This window comes from Haliotis cracherodii, unplaced genomic scaffold (genome assembly GCF_022045235.1).
Source record: "Haliotis cracherodii isolate W230 unplaced genomic scaffold, xgHalCrac1.p SCAF_9, whole genome shotgun sequence".
NCBI lineage: Eukaryota > Metazoa > Mollusca > Gastropoda > Lepetellida > Haliotidae > Haliotis > Haliotis cracherodii.
Genome location: NW_027266343.1, coordinates 14,613,373 through 14,629,428, shown reverse-complemented (window position 1 = coordinate 14,629,428; position 16,056 = coordinate 14,613,373). Strand labels below are relative to the sequence as shown.

The following is a 16,056-nucleotide window of genomic DNA, read 5'->3' as shown; positions in this document are numbered from 1 at the left end:
TGGATACCTGATCTGAAAACTCTCATCTGTTAACCAGACCGCCCACGGTCCTCAAGTTACCTGTAAATAAATGTTCAGAAGTGAAGTGAATGATATACCCACTGTAATTACCCGTAGAGGATTCATGGATGGTTCACTTTGTTTTCTGTATCCAACATGTCCCGTTGGTACTAGTATTTTTACAATTTCTGTGAAATGGGTTTTTTTTACACAAGGTTTATGAGCGAAGGCTGAAATTATTGAGTGGTTGGATGCCACGATTACCAGTATTCATTCACCAGTATTCCACCAGTATAGGCGGGATCGTGATTGGCTTCAGATGATGTACTTGGTGGGGAGTCAAACACAGTGAAGGTTGCCATGCTGACTAGTTTGAAGGTCACTGTGATAATGTAGTAATATGGCTGCCTACGCTGTGAAGGTTGCCATGATCTTGGTGTTAAATTGCTGACTAGTTTGAAGGTCACTGTGATATTGAAGTAATATTGCTGTCTACACAGCGTAGGTCACCATGATATTGGTGTTAAATTGCTGACAAGTTTGAAGGGCACTGTGATATTGAACATGATTGAAGTAATATTGCTGACTACATTGAAGGTCACCATGATATTGGTGTTAAATTGCTGACAAGTTTGAAGGGCACTGTGATATTGAAGTAATATTGCTGCCTACACTGTGAGGTCACCATGATATTGGTGTTAAATTGCTGACAAGTTTGAAGGGCACTGTGATATTGAAGTAATATTGCTGCCTACACTGTGAGGTCACCATGATATTGGTGTTAAATTGCTGACAAGTTTGAAGGGCACTGTGATATTGAAGTAATATTGCTGCCTACACTGTGAGGTCACCATGATATTGGTGTTAAATTGCTGACAAGTTTGAAGGGCACTGTGATATTGAAGTAATATTGCTGCCTACACTGTGAAGGTCACCATGATATTGGTGTTAAATTGCTGCCTACACTGTGACCGGGAATGGATTTTTTTCACCTCAGGATTAATTATCCTTTACCTCAGAGAACAAGTACATAATGTTTTACACGAGTTCAGTAATTTCCTTCAACCAATAAACCTGCCTGTGAATATTGTGAGATAAAGCAGTGAGTAACACCCCTCTGTAATGATGCTGTTCACGTCCTACTGTGTAGACACTGTTCTGTGCAGGTAGGTGCCTGTGTAGAAAGTTGTGAAACACTGACACAGCTTTGTGGATGTTTTGTTATTGAAGCTGACTCTGAACAACAGCCAGTGTGTTCTAGGTTCATGTCAGCCCTGGCTCTACACAACAGCCAGTGACTAAACAGGTGCCCTTTGTGTGTCCAGGAGTTGGGAACTGTGTGTGAATATATCTTAGGAATTTTGTATTACTGTTACCCTGAAATCAGAAGGCAATTTATTTTTGTGAATTAACAATTTTTTGAAGAGACAAAATAGGACCACACAAAACAGTAATTACAGGGATTCATCTAGGTGGGCAGGCAACTTGGGTGGAAATCATGGTATTGAATATATGACCATGATGACATATATGGATTTTATTTATAATTTTTCAATGTTCACATTTCGTAAATTCAGAGGAGCTATACTGAGCAGGTCTAGATGAATCCCAGAATTTGCTGTGATCATTAAGCATGTTAAAATGATTTATTTCATTATTATAAGCCTGTTTTCATATTTCTGTAATAGTTTATACTGACCCATGTTGAGTGTTAGAGGTACCTCTGTTGTGCCTAAATGTTGTGGCCATTTTCAGAAGGTGCAATAATTACAGAATCAGTTGTTTTCCTCATGCGGATGCCTTCATGAGCATGGTAGAATAATTCTCTTGTAACCTTGGTAACCTGGGTTAGTTGTAACATTCAACTTTAATGGATGAATTCAATGTTTGAAATTACTGTTTTCGATCTTACAATCCCACCCGGACACTTAGAAAACTGACTATGGCAGCCGCTTATCAAAGCTGTACATAGTAAGTTAAGTTTGTTTTAGTTGATCGAACATTAGTTGAGAGGCTTAGTTCAAACATCAATGAAACTAAGATGACCCCTGACACGCTACTAACAAGAAAATAGGGACTGTTTTGTATATTTCAGTCTTAGTAGGAAGCGCTTGTATAAAGATTTCTTACAGATTAGTCTAGAATTTGGTCGCGCTTAGTACAATCTCATTAAAATCAGATATAAGTTCTTACTGCCGCTAAACAAAGATCTGAGGACATCCCATTATGGGGTCACGTTAGTCAGACCCAGGGGTCCGGAAAATTTAAAATCCCAATCGGACATTTACATTTATGCCACGCCCCCTTCAAACAGCGTGTTTTAGTACGACTTTTTACACACAAATTACAAGTTGTTACGTATTCATAATATGATGAATTATGAATTGTTTCAATTTAAATTGTTTAATTCACCGGACAATTAATAACAAATTATATCATTTTAGATATATATGGAAAACATACGTTTGTTTCTGTCATAATAACGATCTGTCAACGTTGTGAACGGTCTAATTAATATTCATGAGTCTGCTCAAGTGTACGCGTTGTAACATTTGGATCGAGACTATTATCCCATATTTGGTTATCACGTGACCTCACGGGGAAAAGTTGTTTTTTTAAACTAAAGATTATTTAAAAACAAGACAGATAATATAATCATAAATCCTAAACTATCATTGATAGCAATAGTTATTTGAATACTTTTTCATCTGTACTTAATTATTGACCATAAAAAAATTTGATATCGATCGTCACAGAAAGCAAAATGGCGGTCAATCAAGATTCAATATACGACTAGCTACTGAAAACAATAAAATCTGCAAATCCTCGTTGTATGTCAACCAAGTGAAAGTCGTTAGCCACGACTTACAAAATGATCATTCTGACTTTGAGGGTTTGGCAGATCGCTCGACTGATCTGCATCGGTCGACTGGCTGTCGTCACGCTTTCGCTTCTTGACCGAGGTTACGTATCGTAGCATTGTGAGGATAATGAGGTACATCATGATGCAAGGTATTTATGTACAGTTGTAAACACATTTTACTCAAATTAACAAGATGTTCTCAGTAATAAATCCTCGATTAATCAGTGTCAACTCAGTTTATTGCCTATTACAGTGATTGACCGATTGGACAATCATTCTAGGTACGATGTATTTACAGCAATCAAAACAAACAAAGCTTGTCAGTGTAGATAATCTTCATTGTGTTACAACTGCAGACAGAAATTGCTCAGTCCTAACTGTTGATCATGTCCTGTCAAAATTTAAGAATGTCCGGACAATACTTTTTAAAATGTCCGGACAGAAAAATTTAAATGTCCGGTAAGCAATATTTTAGACCGGACATTTGAGATTCCCAATCGGACGTGTCCGGCGCATATGACGGTTTCCGGACCCCTGGTCAGACCTTTCGCGAACTTTGACCGACCACTGAAATGACTAACAAGTCGACATCAGCCAATTAGAAAGCAGCTTTCTCAAGCATTATAGCACTCGTTTCAACCTGGAGCCTTCCATTTCAGACTACGCTTGAAAAATATGTTGAAACAGTTCTTGATTAAAACTTTGAAAACTGAGCAAACAAACATTCCGGAATGTCTAATATATGGTTGAGATTGTATTGCATTGCTTCCCACGTACTGTGCAACACCTCCTCCGTTCAAATGTTTATCCCACGGAAGCGAGGGGTTAGACAATTATTTTGATTAAATCAGTCGTGCGGGCCGTAACTGTTGTTCCGAATACCCCATGTTAACGGTTGCATGATGAGAAAACACATTCCGACTGTCACTTTCATTATCTGGTAAGCGACGCTTTGATTGGTCGGATGAAAGGTCGTTCTGACATGACCCCTAATGGGATGTCCTCAGATCTTTGTTTAGTGATAGCGAGAACTAAGATCGGATTTTAATAAGATTGCGCTTAATACATGGAATAAGTAAGCATTGTAGTCAAGCTGACTTTATCATAACTCGAAATTCAAAAAGTTAAAATTATAAGGGGTCTCAAGAATGCCTAGATTCAGACATTATAGGAGTGGACACCAAGGTCCCCATCTTTAATTTTCGAACTCTGGATGAAGTAGTGAAAGTTGTGTGACTTGGCTGATGGCTGATCAATATTTCCCCTCCCGTCACTAGAGCCAGGATAAGTTTCATCTTTCAGTCACTGGGTTATCGGGTTCAGAATCAATTATTTATAGTTGCTGAGATATCAGCAATATTGCTGACCGCAGTGAGAACATGTTAAGCAACATTATTTCATTCACTCATGTTGTTGTCTTGTACTTTCAGTTCCCCAAATTTGCCGAGATCGTCAAGTTGACGCTGGCCGATGGCAGTCAGAGAAGTGGACAAGTGCTGGAAGTCAGTGGGTCAAAGGCTGTTGTGCAGGTCAGTACCAGTCAGTCACATGACCTGATGTTCCAGTGATACAATAGGGTGAGGGGAAAGTGCTGGTTGTGTCCAGAGTCCAATGATCACCATTAGATGGGTCGTGTCCCTAGTTGGAGGATCACCATTAGATGGGTCGTGTCCCTAGTTGGAGGATCACCATTAGATGGGGTGGGTCCCTAGTGTGAGGATCACCATTAGATGGGGCGTGTTCCTAGTTGGAGGATCACCATTAGATGGGGCGTGTCCCTAGTGTGAGGATCACCATTAGATGGGGCGTGTTCCTAGTTGGAGGATCACCATTAGATGGGGCGTGTTCCTAGTTGGAGGATCACCATTAGATGGGTCATGTCCCATAAAGCAAGATCACCATTAGATGGGTCATGTCCCATACAGCAGGATCACCATTAGATGGGTCGTGTCACGAGTCGGAGGATCACCATTAGACACATGCAGGATGCAATAACACATTTGACAGACTGGGTGGTATATGAGACAGGAGAAACTTGTTAACTTACCTCACTGCAGGGAGCAGTTTGCATTTCTTTTCAAAATATGTAGGGAATTCAAGGCAGAAAAGGCCTCAGCATTCAGGCCACTAAAAGCTGGTACAGCTGTCTACCATATAAACAACTCACCAACATTTCCTCTTTCTTGTTAGTCGCTGAATTTTGTGTGATATGGAAAAGTTTTCAAATATACATTGACGACTGTGATGACAGAATGCAAAGAGAGTGACAACTCTTCTCAGCCAGGAAACTTTCCAAAATATTCAAAATCTTTCTCATTGGTTTATTTAAGACTTTAACATGTTCAGTATTTTTTTCAACAATAACATAAAAAGTGATTTGCACACGCGTATCAGATTTTCTGAAAATGTACACATTGTTTTTACATTGACATTTATGCCAAAACATTGAAGAAATTCTTATGAATAAATATGTCAACAGTAATAACAGAAACTGCCTTTTTTAATCATTAACTCAAAAACACAGAAGACAACATTCCAGCTCAATAAAGCAACACAAGCCCTGACCATTCTAGCATCAGCCAATAGGGAACACTTGACGACCCATGACAATCCAGGGTAGAATAGGTCTTCAGCAACCCATGCTTGCCGTAAAAGGTGACTATGCTTGTCATAAGAGGCAACTAATGGGATTGGGTGGTCAGGCTCGCTGTTGATTCATGTCATCATATCCTAATTGCGTGGATCGATGCTCATGATGTTAATCACTGGATTGTCTGGTCCAGACTTAATTATTCACAGACCGCTGTCATATAGCTGGAATATTGCTTAGTGCGGCATTAAACAACAAATAAACAAAACAAAACAAACGAACACTTGTCCATTTGTGGGCATGGCCTCAATGTTGTTTTCGGTTTACAGAAACTTAAGCGTAAGAAAAAATTGCATGGTTAGCCATGGAATCACTTGCAATATACTTAATTAGCAGTAAACCTTTAACATGTTTAAAAAATGCAAAATTTACTGCCAAATAACCATGTTACGGTACAGAAATACATCTTTAAGAATGTCAAAAATGTTGTAAAATCCAAAAATTTAAACAAATAAATACGATTGTAGCGTGCTTTGTGTGGTGTGCCCTCTGCTCAATAGTGTGTTAACATCCTTGATCTCAGTGATCAAGGGATGTTCTATGTTGTTTGTGGTCCTGATGTTGACGAAGCCTGACAAGTTCACTTTTGACCCTATTATCAGTCAAGTGGGCGACCCAGTTTTAAGTCACTTGCGAGGTCGGAGGTCACATAACACTGCTCACACACAACATGACGAGCACAGGTCACATCGTCACATGTGTTCAGGTGGAGAACAGGTGGATCAGTATCAATCAGCCAGATCAGCATACACGTGATCATACAATAAGTAGGGCTGCAACGATACAGGAAGGTCACGATACGATACGCATCTCGATATTCTGGTCACGATACGATACGTATCTCGATACGCAATGATAAAAAAAACAAGACTTAAAGCATGTCAAGTTTGAACCTTTCATGATTTTGGAACAGTCAAAATTATTTTATAATAACAAGACTACTGAAGTTGTTCAGCTTCAAAGTGGAACTTTCTCTAACTTTCCTTAAAAACAATTCAAAGTTCAAACACCAGCAAATAATTAATGTGCTCCACCAGTGATACAACGTCAAAGAATTTTGATGCAATGGTCGAAGAAATTGTATCTGAATTTTTTGTTTTATCAGGAATAATATATTCAATATCGTGTTACCTTAGTTGCAGCTTTTACTGTATATATGTTTAAAATTATAAGAACCACAAGTGTAGCATTTTGGTACTGGTGATTGCTGTTACAGGATATTTGTACGTACATGTATGGAACAATTTGACCAGTCACCCTAGGGACTTCCCGTGCTACATGTATTTCGATTGCGAAAACGTTATGTTGACATATATTAGCCAAATTGCCACAAATATGACTTTTGACGTGTCAAAGTAGGGCCTTTTTTCATATATGTATCCATTCTCTGACAACTAAAGTTCGTTTCAATGCGTACAAAAGCGGTAATCTGACCGTGGTTGCTGTATCTCTTCACACACGATTTCACCTAACTTAATGAACACAATATTAAATGAAATTTTGAGTAAAATTAATAAAATATACTACAAACACAAGTCCAGATATATAATGAACACGTTTTAATAACAAGATAGTATAATAATGGTATTGAATTGCGTACTTCAGTTCGGACTTGCTGACTTGTATTTCCATTGTTATGTGCTTGCGGGGATCAGCTGATAATGTTTAATGAGATGGGGAAAAACATCTGTCGGTGTAAAACCTGAGCTTATTAAAAATGTAAGTACGTTTTTGGGAGCCATGCGTTACCGCGCGCTATAACCAAGTGTGCGGTTTATTGAAAGGCACAATAGCGAGCAAACGCTGTACTTGAGATTTGCGTTCCGTATCGTGGCGTATCGATAAATGGGCCCACGTTTATCGTATATCGTATCGTGGGTCAAGTATCGCGATGCATCGGAATATCGGTGTATCGTTTCACCCTTAACAATAAGGTGTTACAAATGTCTGGTGAAGTCCTGTTATCACATATCAGGATATGTTGAAGTGCAGCTATTACATTTGTCAAAGTAAAGTTATCAGATGAGTTAAGGTCCAGTTGATATGTTAAAGTGCAGTTAATGTGCAGTTATTGCATTTGTTAAGGTACAGGGGCGGTCGGGTAGCCTAGTGGTTAAAGCGTTAGCTAGTCACGCCGAAGACCGGGGTTCGATTCCCGACATGGGTACAATGTGTGAAGCCCATTTCTAGTGTCCCCTGCCGTGTTGATATATTTGATATCAAAAGACACGAGGGTGAGATTTTATTTATCATCCAACATCATTCTTTCAACTTTTTCAATTTGTAGACAGTAATTAGCAGTGTCTTCAGTGTAAAAAGTACTGCAAACAGCTTCAGTAGCAGAGCCATTAGTGATGTCTTTTGATTGTGACATCATGGTAACCAGTTATGTCACAATGGTCTGCAAAGCATTGTGATTTTATTTCATTGCAGCGATATCTACAGTGTAGATATCGCTTGATCTCATCCAAGCCATATCTCCTGTGGGAGCCAGTTTTGGTTGATAAAGTAAAGTTATCAGATATGTTAAGGTCCAGTTAATGTTAGGGTGCAGTTATGATGTTAAATTGAAGTTAATGTGCAGTTGTTACATATTTTAAAGCAGGAGCTACTATGTTAAAGTACACCACGGGAGTCCGTATCTAAAAATAGACGCCCTCATGCATATTCATGACCATCTCCACAAGCGAGCCCGTGGGCGTCTATTTTTAGATACGGACTCCTGTGAGAACACTTAATTCATATGTTCAATTACATATGTTCAAGTGCAGATATTGCACATGCTAACATGCAAAAATTTGATAAATGTGAAGATTTAGACTGGTACACATTTCAGTAAAACAGTTGCCGAAGTAGTGATTAGAGAGCTGTGGACACTTAAATATGCAACAGTTTCTTAGCAATTCAGCTCTTTCACATTGTTCTCAAATTCAACAGCAGCACTAGTGATAGATTGGGTCCTTTTACAGTTTCTCTTTGCTGTAGGTTTCAGAAACAGGAGATTGAATGAACACCCAGTCTTCTGTCTTTACCTGAATGCCAGCTTTAGACCTCTATAGTTGTAGAAGATTGGTTTGTGTGTCATGTTCACAGTCATTGTCATGACAACCTGGCTGTACTTACACTCCAGACAGGTCACATAATCACATAGGAAGTCATCCCTGGTATTACTACAGATCAGTGACGTATTACCTTATTCGTGTAACAATACTACGTAACCGTTAACCTGTGAAGATTCTGGGGTAGAATAGGTCTTCAGCAACCCATGCTTGCTGTAAAAGGTGACTATGCTTGTCGTAAAAGGCGACTAACGGGATCGGGTGGTCAGGCTCGCTGACTTGGTTGATGCATGTCATCGATCCCAATTGCGTGGATCAATGCATATGATATCATTCACTGGATTGTCTGGTCCAGACTCAATTATTTACAGACCGCCATCATATAGCTGGAATATTGCAGAGTGCGGTGTTACACAATAAACCAAACCAAAACCAAAAAAATGACCGTTAAGTTGTTCCTGTAATGACATCCAAGATAACACAGTAGACCTCACTGTCAGAAGCAGGTGCTACACACGATAGAGGAGGCCCAGGGGTAAGGGTGCATGTCATGGTTAGGACACAGATAGACACACACACATTACTCCCATGTGTGCATTTAACCTCTCACACATATCTTTCTCTAACTTACTAATTTTCTTGTGGAGGATGACTGTCCGATTTGTCGTAAGTGCTGTAACTTCCTGTGCAGAGCTACCTCCCTTCTGCCTTTCAGAAATCTAGGATAATGGGTTCAAAACCAGGTTGTCCTGATTATGTTTCTAGGTTTGTCAGCACCATACCCATGCTTGTGGGTTTCACCGAAGTGGTAAACGTCAAAGACCTGCATCACTTTCCTCCCTCATCCGGCTGACAGGCTGTGATGTAACCTGCATAATGTACAAAGTGGCAATGAACCAACTCACTCACTCACTCATGATATAACTGAAAACTGTTCAGAAAGTCATTAAAAACAGGTCAAACACTCAAAGTGGCGTATCTTCCTATGACTGATGTGAGTTGACTAGAAGCATAGTGCTAACTGTGGGTGTTAACATTGAGAAAGGTCATGAACATTGAACAGTGGTGGTGTCCACTTGCAGGGTTAGAAATTGGCACTAGTCCTATAGTCCTTGCCAATCTGCCCAATAGTTAAGGTATCATAAGGACTAGTAGATATTTGCCATTTTTAAGAATTTTGCTATATATTATCATTGTAAGGACTAGTGGACTAAACGTTTTATTTTCTACCGCTGACTTGGATTGATACTATCTAATACTGTTTTTATCACTCTTTCACTCTTGCTGGTTCTTCTGTTGGTGTAGGTGTTCGAGGGCACATCAGGTATTGATGCCAAGCACACAACATGCGAGTTCACTGGCGACATCCTGAGGATGCCGGTGTCGGAGGACATGTTGGGTATGTATTACCATCATCATGACTGTAGAAAGTTGTTCCGAACCATCTGATGCTGTGACGATGAGCAGTACTTGGCTGCACTTCACATGTTACATGCTCATCATCTGTAGATGATGCTTTTCATGAAACAGATTTGAAGAATTATGTAAGCACATCTCAGGCCTCTTAAACGTCCTAAATTACTTGTTAGCCAAAGTGATGAGTTGGCAGTCATGCTTGTACAAAAATGAAGTCCACATTGTATGTGTTGCATCCTCATCAGTTTTTACCTTGTGTTGACCAGGCAGTAATTTACCTGTAACTGAAGTTATCACTCATTGTGGCGTCAATATATTTACAGGTTTCCGAGGAAAGTTATTGTGGCATTTTTATGCTCAGATAATCATTTTATGGCGGCCATTTTACTTAATATGAAAGGACACCTCACATGTAACACTTCCATGCTTACTTGTTTTCCCAGGGAGAGTGTTCAATGGATCTGGCAAGCCCATCGACAACGGTCCTCCCGTCCTGGCAGAGGACTTCTTGGATATTCAAGGTGAGCAGCCATTTGTCAACTGTCTAGGCCAGGGTTAATGGAGGCCATGTAGTAGCATCATGTTTTGCCTTTGTATCTTTGAGACATGTCATTACTGTAGGCATAATATTCCTGTGTAAAATTTTCTTCAAACCAGAATTGTTGAATTACCTCGCTCATTGAAATACAAACCATTGAAAATTAGGTCACAGTGGCCTAAATACTTCGCTCAGTTGTTTCAGCTATATAAAGCATACATAATTTCCTTTCCTGGTGATACATGGCTTAAAACTGCTGACATGACAAAAGTTCAGATCCATTCCTGGTGAAATAACAGAGTGTTATCAAGCTAGTGAAGCATGCAGTTAACAAGTGTGTTAAGATAAATGCGTTCTACACACACTTAACTCCTGAACGGCAGGTCAGCCCATCAACCCCTGGTCCCGAATCTACCCCGAGGAGATGATCCAGACTGGCATCTCCGCTATCGACACAATGAACAGTATTGCCCGTGGACAGAAGATCCCCATCTTCTCCGCCGCCGGTCTGCCACACAATGAAGTGAGTACACTGTCGGGGCTTGCTGCGTAGCCCAGTGGTACAAGTGTTTGCCCATGCCAAAGACTTGGGTTTGATTCCCCACATGAATGCTAAGGGTAAAACATTACAAGGTCACAATACAATATGTATCATGATACATAGGTCATAGGTTATATAATATCTATCACATGGAAACTTCTTACTATAAATATTTCAGAGCGGGTTCAAAAGGAAAAGCTAGCTGTAGATACATGTTCATAGCGTCTATTTTTAATAGTGAACTTGAACGCTAATTACAACACATTTTGCGATATTTGACTGACAAAAATTCTGGGTGTCACTAAATGCCCATGATGTCAATCTCTGGATTGTCTGATCCAGACTGTTTTCTACAGACAACCATCTTATAGCTGAAATATTGCTGAGTGCAGCATTAAACAACAAACAAACAGTTAAGAAAGTATGAAAAAGATTTATAGGTTTCTAGATTCTGATGCTGTAACAGAAAAGCTCTAGGTTATCGTGTACTCTATTCCCTGCAAACACATCCTCATTGCCCCATTAGTCAGATGCTTACAGTAACCGTAACAACCCACTTAATGTGACTCTTGTGTTCAGATTGCTGCCCAGATCTGTCGCCAGGGCGGCCTTGTCAAGGTGCCAGGGAAGAGTGTGCTCGATGACCATGATGACAACTTCGCCATTGTGTTCGCTGCCATGGGTGTAAGTAGGCAGAGGAGGGTTATCACCATGACCATGCTTCATTTATCAATAACCTTATGTTAACCTTGTCATGTGGCAGTCATCTTAGATGAACTGATAGGCTCAGTGGAGTTATCCTGTAATGTTTAAGATTCACTGTATGCTATAGACATACAGAAACTCTTTCAAAACAAGTAGAGGATTTTGACTCTTGATAAGTAACAAGTGACTTAAAGATTATGTCCCGGTAAATGAGGATTCAAACTCAGACAAAATTAATGCAATGGTGCATACCTTCAGGCCTCACAACATACCAATTTCTTCTTTTTCTGTTAATTTGCTGAAAATTATTTTCCAAATTCCGCTAAGCGTTTTCATAGTATGTCAGTACATATTGAACTCCTTCTGTATGGAATTTGGTAGGCATGTATTAGGATAGTGTATAACGTTCTCAAGTGCCATTGTTACATGTATCAACAGTTCTGTAAGGGTTCTCCTCCTTCTGCCTCTAGGTCAACAGAGAGACAGCTAGATTCTTCAAACACGACTTTGAAGAGAACGGTTCCATGGAGAATGTTTGCTTGTTCTTGAACTTAGCTAACGATCCTACGTGAGTTCTTTACCTAATGCTTCCATCACACAGCAGTAGTTCAGTAGAGAGTTGCTGGACATATTCTTTTAGTTTCTGGGGTGGTGAGGTAGAGTGGTTAAAGAGTTCGCTCATCATGCTGAAGGCCCAGGTTCGATTCCCCACATGGGCACAATGTGTGGAGCCTATTTCTGGTGTCCCCTGCTGTGATATTGCTGGAACAATGTTAAAAGCGGCGTAAAAACAAACTCACTCACTTTTAGTTTCTCAATAAGCATGATAAGAATGGTATTAACTATTCACATAGCTGTTTACAGCGATATAATGCCCTGGCTTTCTTCTGTTCACAATTGAATGTATAATCATCACCTGCAGAAATCAGGACTGGATAATGACCAGTGACTAGTGGGAATAGTCAAAGATGGTTGCAGACTGAGATGTCCTGTGTCTAGACTGGGCTGCCTGACCAATTATTATTTTCCATCAGATTTGAATGCATATGTTTCAGCAAAATCATAATGACATTATTTTCTTGTGTCCAGGATCGAGCGTATCATCACGCCCCGTATTGCTCTGACCGTGGCCGAGTTCCTGGCGTACCAGTGTGAGAAGCATGTGCTGGTCATCCTCACTGACATGAGCTCGTACGCCGAGGCTTTGAGAGAGGTCAGTACAAGACTTGGCCATGGTGTAACACTTGTATGCATGCGGCTTGGGGATTTCGGATTAGAATTGATGCCCAGCTGGTTGTAATGAATTTGATGGACTTAATGGATAACATGTCATCATGACTGAGTGGAGGATGCTCATGTTATCAATCACTGGTCCAGGTTTCATCTTTTACAGAATATTGCTGAAATGTTGACGAGTTCAGCTTTAAACAACTAACAAAAATACAAAGTTCATTTTTGGTGTTAATTGTTTGAGACTGAAAGAAGTTGTCGCCTCACATTGCTGAAAGACATAAAACAAAATTCACTCACTCCAGAATGCTATACAGAAATATGTAAGGCAGGAACGTTTTACGATCAATTCTTGACCATAACAACACTTTATCACTCTTTGATGTATTTGTGATGCAGGTGTCGGCAGCTAGAGAGGAGGTGCCCGGTCGTCGTGGTTTCCCTGGTTACATGTACACAGATTTAGCCACTATCTACGAGCGAGCTGGTCGTGTCGAGGGGCGGAACGGCTCCATCACACAGATCCCCATCCTCACTATGCCCAACGATGGTACGTTGTACATGTTGTAGCCGAGTGGTGCATTGGTTAGCTAACAAAATTCAATTTCAAAAACATGAAGATGAAAGTTAGAGCTTGATCCTATGCTACTAATGGTAATTTCCACTCATCCTTCCTGGGTCTACTGAAGTTAAATCCCTGTTTCACCCCAACAGTCATCCTTTTTCTGTTGGCACCAAATTAGTAATGGGCTGTGAGGTAGCATAGTGGTTAAAGTGTTTGCTCCTAATGTCGATGGATTGGGTTTAATTCCCCCGATGTAAGTCCATTTCTCATGGTTCTCGTGTTCCATGATATTGCCATCTTCCTGAGACAAGAGAGTTAACTGACTTTAAAAGTCCAGTTTCCACCCTTGCCGTACTAGGCTGGAATTACTGGGCTCGATCCTAGCGCCACCAGTGGCTATTACCAGTTATATTCATTCTAAGCCTCACCTATGGACCAATCAGATTCCACCTCTCGTATCACTTGCGTTTGCTTCACACAAAATAGTGGCGCCCAGTCAGCACTTCAGCGCTTCAGTGACTTGCCCACGCACGCAAAAAACCGGGTCCTGCAGTAGGAATTGAAAATCCACATCCCAAAGAGGCCACCCTGACTGGTCAGGACGATCTGATCGATAATCAAGATCTATAATGTGATAAAACGGGTCTTACATCGCGAAATCCATCAAATCACTTGAGCACCTTGATTAAAAACATGAAAAGATTTAGAAAATATCTGCTGACAACAAGTTGGCGGTGCACATGTTTTGCAAATTCTGCAATCGACCGAAATCTGCACAACAGTTTACGAACCGGATTTCGATTTGGGGCACAATTTTGATTGGACTATGCATAGACTCATTAGTCCAGCCAAAATGTAACTCCATAATACCAGCCTAGTTCGGCAAGGGTGGAAACTTTTATAGTCTGTTAACTCTCTTGCCTCGGGAAGATGTGATATTGTTGAAAACATTGCAAAACCATTCTCATTCACCAAGTTTTAAGTGTCTATGATGTCCATGCCTCGGTTTCTTTCTAGTTGTGCCTGAAAAGAAAAGTGACATGACATACTGTACAGACTCACTCCCTTTGTATGTTGGGCAGATCCATCTGACTGTATTTCAAGCACTTCCCTATGCACTCTGTCTGTATACAAGAACTACCCTAGCCACTGTGATCTGTTTGGGGTGCATCGTGTGTTGTGTGTGTAGTTCATGCTGTGTGTTGTCTGTTGCAGATATTACCCACCCTATCCCAGATTTGACTGGTTACATCACAGAAGGTCAGATCTACGTTGACCGACAGCTCCATAACAGACAGGTAGCCAGCTTAAAAATATCTATCATTATTATTCTGAATCTATCAATATTATTCAATATCAATCAATATTATTCAGTATCAATCAGTATTAGTCACTATCAATCAGTATTATTCAGTATCAATCAATATTAGTCAGTATCAATCAATATTAGTCAGTATCAATCACTGTGTTAACCAAGACAGTACTGTTAATAAAAGCATTACAATAACAATTTCCATCATACAGGTTTGTATACACTATGTCAAAGGATCATTTTGAATGAATACTATCAGGCAATTCTTTTGATGGTTTTTCTAGAGGAACCGATATGTTGAAAGATTGCTTCTGTGATGAGATGTTTATTTACCGGTACCTCTGTCTCCAGATCTATCCACCAATCAACGTGCTGCCCTCCCTGTCCAGGTTGATGAAGTCCGCTATCGGTGATGGCATGACAAGGGAAGACCACTCCGATGTTTCCAACCAGCTGGTGAGTACATGTGTACCTGTAACAAACTATGTCTGTTGGGATTCTGATGCAGAATGGATGCATAATTACCACATACCCCTCGAGATCAGTTGACAAATTATGATGTATCCCGCCTGGGAGGGAAATAGATTTCTTAATGGGAGAAGAAATCCCTTATACCCCACCATGAAGAAGACAGGCTCCACCCTGTAAATTTCTGAGCGGGAGAATAGGTCCCTTTGCTAAGAGGCAAAAAGTTGCACATTGTTTACGAGTCAATGAAAGTCATATGACACACCACAGTTAAACCTAAGCTCATACGAACAGCTGTTTCTATCAGTTTTCAATTTGTTTTACATCTTCTACAATGGCAGGTTGAAACATGTCGGTGAGATAAATTTGTTGTAGCAGTATCACTCACCTTCGGCTCGTGGTATAAAGCCTAATGTGGGAGGCGTAAAACCACCCACATTACATCCCTTGTGTACTGTTAGGGAAATAGTTAAATTTGCCTGTTTAAGCAAAGTAGACTGCACCAGTCCCACCAGTAAATCTGTGTGCCTGTTTCAGTACGCGTGCTACGCCATCGGTAAAGATGTGCAGGCAATGAAGGCTGTGGTGGGCGAGGAAGCCTTGTCCCCGGAGGATCTCCTCTATCTGGAGTTCCTCACCAAGTTCGAGAAAAACTTCATCTCACAAGGTACGTTTACAGCTTCCAAGGTTCATCCTGATCATGCTTGGT

General features: G+C 40.3%; 1 protein-coding gene across 1 annotated transcript in view; it reads left to right on the top strand.

Moving 5' to 3' along the window:
* LOC139453305 (V-type proton ATPase subunit B) overlaps nucleotides 1-16,056 on the top strand; it is a 31,909-nt gene that overhangs the window by 11,261 nt on the left and 4,592 nt on the right. The window contains exons 3-13 of the mRNA XM_071234958.1: nucleotides 4,294-4,392; nucleotides 9,878-9,971; nucleotides 10,432-10,509; nucleotides 10,910-11,049; nucleotides 11,647-11,751; nucleotides 12,243-12,340; nucleotides 12,862-12,985; nucleotides 13,402-13,552; nucleotides 14,783-14,865; nucleotides 15,231-15,335; nucleotides 15,885-16,014. Coding sequence (XP_071091059.1) covers nucleotides 4,294-4,392; nucleotides 9,878-9,971; nucleotides 10,432-10,509; nucleotides 10,910-11,049; nucleotides 11,647-11,751; nucleotides 12,243-12,340; nucleotides 12,862-12,985; nucleotides 13,402-13,552; nucleotides 14,783-14,865; nucleotides 15,231-15,335; nucleotides 15,885-16,014 — 1,207 coding nt within the window. The remainder of the gene's footprint in view (nucleotides 1-4,293; nucleotides 4,393-9,877; nucleotides 9,972-10,431; nucleotides 10,510-10,909; nucleotides 11,050-11,646; nucleotides 11,752-12,242; nucleotides 12,341-12,861; nucleotides 12,986-13,401; nucleotides 13,553-14,782; nucleotides 14,866-15,230; nucleotides 15,336-15,884; nucleotides 16,015-16,056) is intronic.